We start from the raw sequence: 12,066 nt of genomic DNA on the forward strand, positions 1-12,066 counted from the left end.
GTACTTAGACTTATATACCGCTCCTTAGTGCTTTACAGCACCTCTAAGCGGTCTACATCATCAGCATAATTGCCCAACAATCTGGGTCCTCATTTTAACAATTTTGGAAGGATGGTAGGCTGAGTCAACATGGCATTGGGCAGAGGGTAGTAGCAGAAATGGCATCAAAGTTATGGGTGAAATTAGGACCCCCAAATTCTTTTACATATTTTGATCTCCAGTATCGAAATGTAAGAAGATACATCATTACATCTTTAGGCAAAATAAATATTTTTATTGACACGATAGCCTTTTTAAAAAGGATTTAGCCCTTGGGTATATATGCCCAACGCAGTTTTCTGACATACTTCTCCCAATATTGTTACATTTTTATGAGTCACTGATTATTTAACAGAATCTTAATTTTGTTAGCTGAAAACATTTTTTTAAAAAACATGTAAGGTAGTTGATTAGCATTTAAGACATGGCTATATTCCAACTTTTGAGCATTACTGTATTAAACTATATATTAGGAATAACACCTGCTTCCATTTTTATTGGCTGTGGTGAATGTCATTTTCTTTAGGCTGTAGAAAAAAAGAATGAAAAATTTCCCCATAACAGCAGACTAATGCTAAGCCCATGTTGTTATATGCCACTTGCTTTGCCTTTTAAACTAGTGTTTTTTTTTTCCAGACTTGCTTTAATAGGCAGAGGAAATGGCTAAAAATCACTTCTCAATATAATTGCAGAGTAGTTCATACATTAAGTAAAACAAAAACAAAAAACAATATCCCAAGAAAAAAGGGAAGGATAAAGAAAGCAGAAAAATATATAAATCTTTTTTTTAAAAAAAAAAGTTATCTACTTTACAAAGATCAGGCTTTCAGTGTACGCATCTGTAGTAGTTTTAAGTAAATTTGTGTAATTTTCTAAACTCTCCACAAATGACAGCTTCTCCCAAGCATTCCTTTGTACAACGTCTTCTCTTTTTTTTAAGTGGCACTTGAGTTCCACAGCAGTGGAAACGATTACTCCAAGCTTTCAAAGTGAAACAATTATTGCACAGTTAAATACCTCACAGAGGTCAGTGGGGATTTTTGTTGTTGTTGTTGTTGTTGTTGTTGTTGTTTGAATCTATAACAATCCTAGGCTATTTATAACCAGGGAAGGTCCAGAAATCTTCAAGTCTTAAGAGGAACACACAAATAAATATTAAGGCCTGCAAGATAATCACAATTCTCTTGATCATTCACGCACATCAGTAAGGTGAAAAGTGCCTTGATCTTAGCACATAGACCTGAAATGGGAAGACATGCAGAGCTCAAGTCATTGCTGCATACAACTAGCAGCCTCCTCTGGCATCAGGAGAGCAGGCAGATGCATCCGTCCACATGTCCCAAAAGTAGACATCCATAAGGTCCTCTGGATCACATGCTAAACCCTTGAGAAAAGAAACATACGCGTTATTGAAGTCAGGAAGACACATGCTTAGTTACTGTATTTTTCGGAGTATAAGACGGAACTTTTTCCCTCAAAAAAGAGGCTGAAAATCTGGGTGCATCTTATACTCTGAATACGGCATTTTTTTTGCCTCCTGAAACCCCGCCCCCTTCACCAAAATGGCCATGCATAGCTTGTAGGAGGCTTTCAGAGAGCTGCTGGGGGCTGGGGAGGGCAAAAATGAGCAAAAAATGGCCCATTTTTTGCCCAATTTTAACCACTACCCCCCAGCCCCCAGGAGCACGCTAAGCTTCCTAAAGGCTATCTATGTCCTTCTTTTTAATGAAAAATGGGCCTTTTTTTTTTGCTTATTTCTCCCCCTCCCCCCCCCAAGCACTCTGCAAGCCCCAAAAGACTATTCATGTCTTTTTTTTGGGGGGGGGGGGGAAACATTTTTGGGAGGTTTGCAGAGTGCAAAAACTTTTTTTTTATTTGCCTCTTCAATACCTTGGTGCGTCTTATACTCCCGGTGCATCTCATACTCCGAAAAATATGGTACTTAAAAGTACTAGTGGGATATGCATTAATATTCTAAAAATCATGCTTTTTAATCCATACTTGGATTCAAGAGTAGTTGCAGACAGGTGGCTTCGGAAACCTAATCAGAGAACAGGACACTTTGTGGTTTAATTTTAAATGTGAGGTTTCTACTACTCTCCTTACGTGCGGTTTGCTACTTTTGTTCTGGGAGATTCTGATATGTCTAAAAAATTAAAAATGGATTTCTCCAGAGTCAAGATAAGTAATGACGGGTATGTTTCTCTCGATAGGTAGAGAAAATTGCTTTTCTCTGCAAAGAGCAGCTAAGACATGTTCGGTGGAGGTATTTAAAAAAAACCCATTCTATTAACTACAGTTCTTAGTGAGAAACAAAGGAAAGATAAGAGACAACATGTTTTATGATAGACTATGTCTCTGTTCTATAATATTCCCAGCTATGTAAGTATGCAGAAATACACAGGAGGAACTGCATCACAAAGGAAAATGCTGTTGCTATTGTGTCTTTAAGGGTTGTTTTATCAGGGTAAATCGAATTTCTGGTCATCTCAATCTGACATTAGTTTTAATACCGTTCTTCCCCACTCAAAGGGGACTTAAAATTGAAAAGCATTTAAAAGCAATGCTGACTTGGCAGCATTCACAAAGACAGGACTCTACTGCATAAACAGATGAAATGTTAGGAATCTCCTATGGGTTATGTATAAACCTTCACCGTTTTATTGAACAGGCCAACTGACGGGCAACCAGCTGAAGATCTTACCTGTAGTACCGATTCATGGCTGGGACTCTTGTTTAGAATTAGCTGATAGGCCTGGGGCAGAAACAGCTGCTAACAGCCCACTTACAATTTCCCGTCTGATTTCACCAACAATGGACTCCTTGATCTAAAAAAATAAAACCAGAGGTTATGGCCTCTACCAGATATTTTATTTTATACAAGCCTATAGCTCACCCAGCCTCACTGGTTCTGAATGGGAAATCCCTTTTCCCCCTCAATTTTTATTTCCTACTTTGGAGTGAAGTGGAGGAGGAGGTGGGGAATCTTTTCACTCCTGCTCATTCAGCCTTCACCTGTCTCAGTAGTTTCAAAATTTGGAGGGTTAACACTATGACTCTTAGGCTCACTCCCCCCAAAAAACAGAGCAGTTCCGCAGTGAACAAAATGGCTGGGTTTTCCATGTAGGACCAAATACATCATTTCTTGGGCCAAATCAGTAAACACCTTTCCGCTGGCGATAAGCAATGTGCAGTCTTTAAAAATCCTTTTTTTTCCCTTCAGCCCTCTGAGCTCCTTGGACTAAGGCTACTGAAAACTAACAATAGTTTCCTAGCCCTCTGCGGTTCAGGGTAACTTATAAGCCCTAAAATAATCATGTCACAATTAAAAAAAACAAAGAACCCCGTGCCCTCCCCCTCACGTGACAGGGCCCTGCATCCCCAAAATGTTCAATGCTGGTTTTGCTACAAAAATATTACACGCCAATATCTACAGGGTAATCCAATTACAACACCAACTAGGTTTATTTAAGAGAATAAATCACTGTGTGGTTTATCCAAACTATGGCTGAATATATTAAAAGGACATTAAAAGAGAGTGGGGAAGGCAGAGAAGAAGAGTTCATATTCCCATATTTTCTGAAAACCAATACTCTGCATAACAATCTGTTTGAATGAAATAAACCCTTTCTGCTTCTGGAAAAAGCTTATAGGAAATGGAGATGCTTCACCATTATTTTTCTCTAATGAACTCTCCATTATCATTTGCAATAGTGCACCAGAATCGGGGGGGGGGGGGGGGAGGGGCGACTTCACAGAAACTACTAAAAACCACGGCCTTTCCTTTCACAGTATCAATCCACTTATAAAACACTTTTCTCCTTTTTTGTTGTGGTTTGTTCCATTCAATAAATAAAAGGTCGGAGTGTAAGTTTTTCAAACTTACAGACACAACGCATCTTGACTTCTTTATTTTGTAATGTTTTTTTTTTCCCCCGTAGGAGGAATGTGCTCATTTATTCTGAAGGGTCAGAAGGCTTTTTTTCATTCGAGTAGAGAGGTCAAAAGCTCAAACGCATTACAGGCCACTCAAAAATGCTCTGAAACAGTTGTTGTTTTTTTGTATGGCCTTCGCCTTGCCCCCCACTGCAAACGAAATAATTCAAACAAACAGAAGGGGACAAATCGCCAGTATGCCCGTAAGCTTAACATTGTGGGGAAATATCAAGAATGCATATTAAATAAGCCTTCTTGCAAGAGAGCCGTTCTGTTTTGAAAGCAAACAAAGCCTGGCTAAAGCTCTGGGTATTTTATGAGACACTCAAGTATACAGTGACACACATGGCGGCCCAACACCCCCTCTTCCTGCAACACATATGACATTCAGCAAACTGACCAACTCTGGAATTTGCGAGACGGGAGCTGCACCCTTCCACCCACTTGCCTGGAGAGCTACCAAGAGAGCTCAATGGGACTTCTGTATAGAAATGTGTAAGAGGCAGGGTGGATAAAAATCGATTGGGGGGGGGGGGGGATGCCAGCAGGTGGCTGTGTTTTTGAAATCTTAACTAAATGAAAATTGTGGTATGGTGATAGTAAAATATATAAATTTTTAACATGTACAATCTAGACTGAATGGAATATACATGATTGTGGACAGAACGCACGAAATGTACTTGTGACCAATGGATACGCTTTCTACAAGATGTAATGACAGATGATGGGTTTTTTTGTATGTGTGTGTTTTTGTTTGTAATAAAACTAATAAAAAAATTTATATAAAAAAAATTGATGGTTATTTTTAAAAATATATATTAAAAAACCGATTTTTTTTAAAAAAAATTTAAATCAGATTTATTAATTTTTATCAAATTTATTTTAATATGTTTTTGGAGTAAAAAATCTATCTAAAGATAGTTTTCTATTTAAGATTCCCTCCAAACAATAAAATTAGGTAGCTCCATACTGGGTTGATTTAATGGCTAACAAATATTCTTTCTCTGCTTAGTTAACAAGCTTGCACTCAATCCGGATAAGACCGAGTGGCTGGTGTGTTTCCCTCCCACTAATTGGCCAAGTTTTCCATCTCTCAGGCTGGGGGGTCAAACAGTACGCCCCTCAGACAGGGTTCGCAATTTGGGAGTCCTCCTGGACCCACAGCTGACTTTTGAACACCACCTGTCAGCTGTGACCAGGGGGGCATTTGCCCAGGTTCGCCTGGTGCACCAGTTGCGTCCCTACCTGAACCGGGAGGCCCTCACAACAGTCACTTGTGCCCTTGTGACCTCAAGACTGGACTACTGCAACGTGCTCTACATGGGGCAGCCCTTGAAGAGCATTCGGAGACTTCAGCTTGTCCAGAATGCAGCTGCGCGAGCGATTGTGGGTGCACCTCGGAGGAGGGCCTTCTCTGTGGCTGCCCTGGCCCTTTGGAATGAACTCCCTGTGGAGATTCGAACCCTCACCACCCTCCAGGCCTTCCGCAAAGCCCTTAAAACCTGGCTGTTCCGACAGGCCTGGGGCTAATGAGCTTTTGTCCCCCCTCGAATGGTATGGTTGTTGTGTGTTTTAAATTGTGGTATTGTTTCGTTCGTGTTCTTTTTTTTCCTTATTTGTACCCCCCCCCCCTTGACTTGCGTTGTGAGCCGCCCCTGAGTCCCCTTCGGGGAAAAGGGCGGCATAGAAATATAATAAATTCAATTCAATTCAATTAGTAAGGTGCTAAGTACAAATATAATGCAATTAGGTTGTAAAATAGAAAATATAGTATTTTCAGTCATATCTATTTATTCACTTATTAGGATTATATCCTTGCAACTCTTGATTCATAAAAGTTTCCACTAGAGGACCTCTTTCATTCCTTTAGTTGTTAAATTCAGCTTTCATTTTTTTCTGCAGTTTTCCCCACAGAAACTCTGGGCTGCTACTAAAGCGGGGGGGGGGGGAGGGGGGACTTGTATCCACTTAGTATCTCTTAATGGATGAACAATAGCTTAGTTAACTGTTACATTTTAAAAATAAGCAATTAGCCAGTTGTAATTGATTGGCTGGTCAATATCCTTCTTTCCAAGATGTTCTGACTCCTTCCACAAAATTCATTTGTTCTGTTTAATTCCTTCTTGCCCAGTTTTAGCTACCGTTATGGTGCAGTCATTAGGATGCAATATTACAGTCTAATTCTGCTGACTGCCAGCAGTTCGATCCTCACCAACTCAAAGTTGACTAATTCTTCCATCGTTCCAAAGTGGGTAAAATGAGGGCCCATATTGTTGGGGGCAATAGGCTGACTCTCTAAACTGCTTAGAGAGGGCTGTAAAGCAGTGTGAAGCGGTATATAAGTCTAAGTGCTACTGCTACTAATTTTCAGCTCAGGCAAAACCTCTGACTTAAAGGGAGAGAGATGGCATAAGCATACCTAAAAGCAAGCAACACATTCCTCCCTGTAGCAAATCTCTGTCCTCACCTCTCGAATGACTTGCTGCAGTTCCTCGTTCTCCACACTCTTGGACACTTCCTCACTCGTAGGCCCAGAGGGTAACTTTTCAAGTTTATGCTCCGCAGTGGACTTGGATGTCCAGGGCTCCTCCTGCCCGATTCCTGCTCTTGCCGGGGGAGCGGGCATCAAGGCTACACTTGCCCGGTAGACTTTTTGAGTGGGTGGTCTGCACTTTTCAGATGACCATCCATGGGCTTTTCGACTGGCTTGACTAGAACACACCGAAGAGGAATCAGAATGTGTGCAGTGTTCAAATATAGATTCCGAGCCTTCGGGAGGAGGTGTGTGCATGCCGGGTTCGCCTAACCCCAATTCTGATTTCAGAGACGACTGCTCTCGAATGAGTTCAGAAACCTGGGGATTCAGGGAGTGGAAAGAATCAGACAGCCGTCATAGCAAAAGCATAAACATAGTATCTTGTTTTGGGGTCATAAATTACCCGTAACAACCCTGCATCCTCTAAAGCTTTCAAGAAGAGTAACAACACTAATAAATCTAATAACTGGCAAGGGTCCAGGTTACCCGAGGAAATGTCTCTTCTAAATTTACACTGATCTCTCCCGCCTACTCTGGCACAAAGGGTGCTTTATACCCCATTGGCTACAGAATTTTGATCGGTAGAGTCTAGGAAGAGAGCCTTTTCTGAGACATTTCTATGAAAATATTGCCCCCAGAGGGGAGGTTGGCTTCTGGTTAGCTAGGCACCTAGGAAAGACCTGCCTTCTAAAAATTTTCAGAAACTACTGTATTTTTTGGAGTATAAGATGCACTCCTCCCTCCCTCTCTAAAAGAGGGTGAAAATTTGGCTGCGTCTTGTAACTGAATGTAGCCCTGCCCACCTGCCGGCCCCCACCCTTTGGCCATTTTTGGCTTCTGCGCATCATGTTTTAGACCTGTTCCATGCTGCAGGGATTGCCACAGACCATCGCTGCCTCCGTGCCTCGCGTTTTCAGCCTCCAAACGTTCCGTTTTAGACCCATTCAAGGCTGCAGGGATCGCCAGAGCACATCACCACTGCCACGATGTGCAGAGGCCAAAAATGTGAGGCACGGAGGTGGTGATGGTCTGTGGCAATCCCTGCAGCCTGAATTGGTGATTGGGGGTATTATAGGAGGCCAATCCACCCGCCAATCAGCTGCTTGTGCTAAATCAGGCTGAAATAATGTGCTGAAGCTGACCTGATTGTTTGCTATTGTTTGTTAGTTTCTCTCCCAAAACTAAGGTGCATCTTATACTCCAAAAAATACAGTACTTTGCAACAACAAGGACTTGGCCTTAAGAATAGGGTCATACAAGAACCCCGAAGCATCTTTTTATATTTACAATTGTCAACCATTAACTGTGTATTTCACTTTTGATGGTTTTTTTAAAATATATTTTTATCTTATCTTTTATCTTCATGTTACCTTTTTTTACAAATATTTTTAGAGTGTTTCTAAAATGCTTTCTGATTTTCTATAAATTTAATTTAAACAATAATGAACATCCTATTTTGTTATGGAAGATTTCCCAACTTTTAGGAACAGCTCGAGTAAGCATGTGTTTGTTGGGGGATGGAAAAGAGATTAAACCCAACAAGCAAAAATCGCATGTCCCTATTCCTCCAATGGAAATCCTATACTGGATAAAGGTTAAGGTAAAAGTTTCCCTCGCACATATGTGCTAGTTCTTCCCAACTCTAGGGGGCGATGCTCATCTCCGTTTCAAAGTTGAAGAGCCAGTGCTGTCCAAAGAGGTCTCCATGGTCATGTGGCCGGCATGACTAAACCCCGAGGGCGCAATGAATACTGTTACCTTCCCACCAAAGATGGTTCCTATTTTTCTACTTGCATTTTACATGCTTTCGAACTGCTAGGTTGGCAGAAACTGGGACAAGTAACGAGAGCTCACTCTGTTACATGGCACTAGGCATTCGAACCGCTGAACCTCCAATCTGATGAACAAGCTCAGCGTCTTAACTACTGAGCCACCGTGTCCTACTCGGTGATACTGGATATCAGCCTCTAAATCAGGGGTGTCAAACTCGATCGCATTGCGAGCCTTATTGTGACCTATCGGGATGGGGGTTTTTGCCTTTGTGGAGCCGGGGTGGGCATAGCCTGCATGGGCCGTATCCAGCTTGTGGGCCGCCAGTTTGACAGGCCTGCTCTAAATCATCAGATGCCCACTTCCATCAGTACTTATCTTCATTTATTTATTTTATTTAGATTAAAACTGAAATCAAATAGAAAAGCTTGCTTCCATATTCTGAGCTGCCCATGACATATAAGAGCCAAGGTGGCGCAAATAAGAGCCGAGGTGGCGCAGTGGGTAGAGTGTAGTAGTGCAGGCCACTTCAGCTGACTGCTAACTGCAGTTCGGCGATTCAAATCTCACCGGCTCAAGGTTGACTCAGCCTTCCATCCTTCCGAGGTGGGTAAAATGAGGACCCAGATTGTGGGGGCAATATGCTGACTCTGTAAACCGCTTAGAGAGGGCTGAAAGCCCTATGAAGCGGTATATAAGTCTAACTGCTATTGCTATTGCTATTATGCATAATCCTACTTATAGCAATGAAAGACAGGCATTTTTTTTAAACCTCCCCCCCCCTCCCCGGTCAACTCTGATTAGTAATTCTGCACATTCAGATTACTTACTGGCTCCATCACATTCAACGGAGAAGAACATGACAAATTATCAATGCTTCTGCTTCCATACATTCCCTGGAAGGGAAGAGAAAGGAGAGGAGGATTAAACATTGTTTAATTGCCCATGCATTTTGAGATAAGAGGGATTGAAAAAGCATATACGAGTAATCCTCGCCTTCCAATCACAACTGAATTCAAAATTCCCATTACTAAGCAAGACAGTTGTTAAATAAATGACTGCATTTTATGACCTTTCTTGCCACGGTTGTTAAGTGAAACACTGCAATTGCTAAGTTAGTAACACGGTTGTTAAATCTGCCTTCCCCATGGACTTGCAGAAGGTAGCATGGGTGATCACATGACCCCAGGACAATGCAACCGTCATAAATACATGCCAGTTTCCAAGCGGCCAAATTTTGATCATGTGACCATGGGGAGGCTGCAACAGTTTTAAGTGTGAAAAAGTGGTGATAAGTCACTTTTTCAGTGCTGCAAGTTTGAACAGTCATTAAACAAACAGCTGTTAGTTAAGGACTACCTGTTATGAAAAAAAGTGAAGCCTATTTGAGAAGTAAAAAGGTATTTATATAAAGATAGTAAGAAAGGAAACTATTTAAAGCATTGTTTCTCAACCTTGGCCAACTTGAAATCCTGTGGACTTCAAGCTAGCCAAGGTTGAGAAACACTGATTTAAAGCATCATAAGCAATTAAATTGTCACCCACGCATCCCCAATCACCATTAGCCCCAATTCCCCCCAGGTTCTTTCATCTCTCTCATATTTGACTGTTCCCCTTCCAGGGGGAGAAAAAAAATGTATTAAAGGCAGCATTTGATAAATGTGCACTCCACAGATTTACTCTATAACAGTTTAAGTCGTCCATCTATGAATCGTATTTTCTACAATTTAGTTTCTTCTGGTTCCCTATATAAAACTTTCTTTACTCTGTTTTTTTCCATATTAAGGATCCAGAGAACTTAATAGAACTAGACTAGTCCACAACGTAGTTATTGAGTAACAAAATACGAAGCAGCTCCAATACAGTAACGCATAATTGGTAATGAAATCGAACTGTTAATGATCTTATCAAATTTAGTGTCAGGCCTGGAAGCCATCTTTGGCATTATGTCTACTTCAGGATTTCATTATTTTAACAAGAAAGCCACATAGTATCTGCAGGAACTGGGCCAGTATTTTACCAGATTCTTCAGCCTACACTGAGAGAAAAACAACCTTAGAATGAGCTAGCCTGCCAATCTTCCAAATCCCTCAAGATTTATAGCTGTATCTGCATGTCTTTCTCATCTATGTGGGCTGCCCAACGTTCCTAATATGACTTCATGTTATGCCTCCAGCCAATGTTCCCAATATTAAATTATATTAAGCTGTGAAACCTAGATCCACCTGCAAACTCACCGTATCCCAAAACAAATTGCTCACTTCATCAGCTGCAAAGACTGAAGGCGTAATAAAAATTGGGCGGCAGGAGCATAAACCTTACTTCCCACCTATGCGGCAGCTTTACTTTTCTTAGTTAGCAGAAGTTACCCTGAAATTATTCTTTAGTTGAATAGAAATTGCATCTTTAACTATATCAAATCGAGACAGGGCCTCTTCCCATCAGACAGCAGGAAATTTGTACCTCTTTGGGTAGAAACAATCAGGCTAATATCACGTCCTTGCTTTGTACTGAGCAACTTTACATTTTTGATAGACACAAGATGCTTGAGAAATGACCAAACGCAATACCCACCATGAAGGTTTGTGGTCTGTAAGGTGATGACTCATGTATGCTCCTAAGCTGCTCTTCAAGAGCAAGCAGCCGTTCCTCCAATTGCATTTCTAACTCCTGAAGTTCCATTCGAACTGATTTCCTCAGAGTCTGGAGCTGGTCAGCTTCATACCTAAATCAAAAGTAAGTTCCATGGATCAAAAAGAGTTTTCTCATTGTATAAAGGTAAAGCGGTGAAACGGAGATGAGCAGTGCTCATCTCCGTTTCAAAGCCGAAGAGCCAGCGCTGCCTGAAGACATCTCCGTGATCACGTGGCTGGCATGGCTAAACACTGAAGGCGCACAGAACGCTGTTACCTTCCCACCAAAGGTGGTTCCTATTTTTCTACTTGTATTTTTACATGCTTTCGAACTGCTAGGTTGGCAGAAGTTGGGACAAGTAACGGGAGCTCACTCCGTTACACGTTGTTGGGCTTCAAATCACCTAACTGCTGACTTTTCTGATTGACAAGCTCAGCATCTTAGCCACTGAGCCACCACGTCCCTCTTTGTATGGACCATAACAACTAGAAATATTGATAATCATCTAAAACAGTTGAGGAACCTTAACCCAAGGGACGTGTAGATTGTAGACGTTCAAATGAAGTGAAAAGAGCAGGAGTAAGATGGGTCCAACCTACCTAATTATAACAGACTTGAGCTTTTAAATTCATTTAAACAAGCTAAATATTTAATGTTCAGTACTGTATTTGCCTACAGTATATACAAAGATATCATTTTCTACAGAACAGAGCGATCCAGAATTATTTTCATAACGCTCTGTCCAAGGTAAAGGTGCATTGATAATCATGACCATGTAATGCCTCCAAAAATCTTAAAATAGGAGTATGTTCCAGAATATCACCAGCATTTCTCTCCACCCCAGGTGACTGCACTGAAAAAAGGGATGAAATGCTGAGAAGAGGAAACGATGGTGCAAAGTGGATGAGGCCCCATCAAGGACATAGAGATATATCCAAGATTCTTTTTATTTCATGGATTGTTTTTTAGAAGGGTTTGTTTTTTGTTTTTTTGCTTATTAAGTCTTACATTTAGAGCTTAGACTGCGTCTGTACAGAAGGTATGTCACCAATTTTCAGTTAGCAATAGCAATAGCAGTTAGACTTATATACCGCTTCATAGGGCTTTCAGCCCTCTCTAAGCGGTTTACAGAGTCAGCATATCGCCCCCAC

General features: G+C 41.2%; 1 protein-coding gene across 2 annotated transcripts in view; it reads right to left on the bottom strand.

The window, feature by feature from the left end:
• Nucleotides 1–253: 253 nt before the first annotated feature.
• Nucleotides 254–12,066, bottom strand: part of ITPRID2 (ITPR interacting domain containing 2) — a 74,016-nt gene continuing 62,203 nt past the window's right edge. For both annotated transcript variants that reach the window (XM_032216879.1, XM_032216888.1), the window contains 5 exons: nt 10,856–11,006; nt 9,112–9,177; nt 6,443–6,829; nt 2,744–2,867; nt 254–1,423 (listed from right to left, as the gene is read on the bottom strand). In XM_032216879.1, coding sequence (XP_032072770.1) covers nt 2,757–2,867; nt 6,443–6,829; nt 9,112–9,177; nt 10,856–11,006 — 715 coding nt within the window. In that variant the 3' untranslated portion in view covers nt 254–1,423; nt 2,744–2,756. The remainder of the gene's footprint in view (nt 1,424–2,743; nt 2,868–6,442; nt 6,830–9,111; nt 9,178–10,855; nt 11,007–12,066) is intronic.

The sequence above is a fragment of the Thamnophis elegans genome, chromosome 1 (genome assembly GCF_009769535.1).
Source record: "Thamnophis elegans isolate rThaEle1 chromosome 1, rThaEle1.pri, whole genome shotgun sequence".
NCBI classification, from domain to species: domain Eukaryota; kingdom Metazoa; phylum Chordata; class Lepidosauria; order Squamata; family Colubridae; genus Thamnophis; species Thamnophis elegans.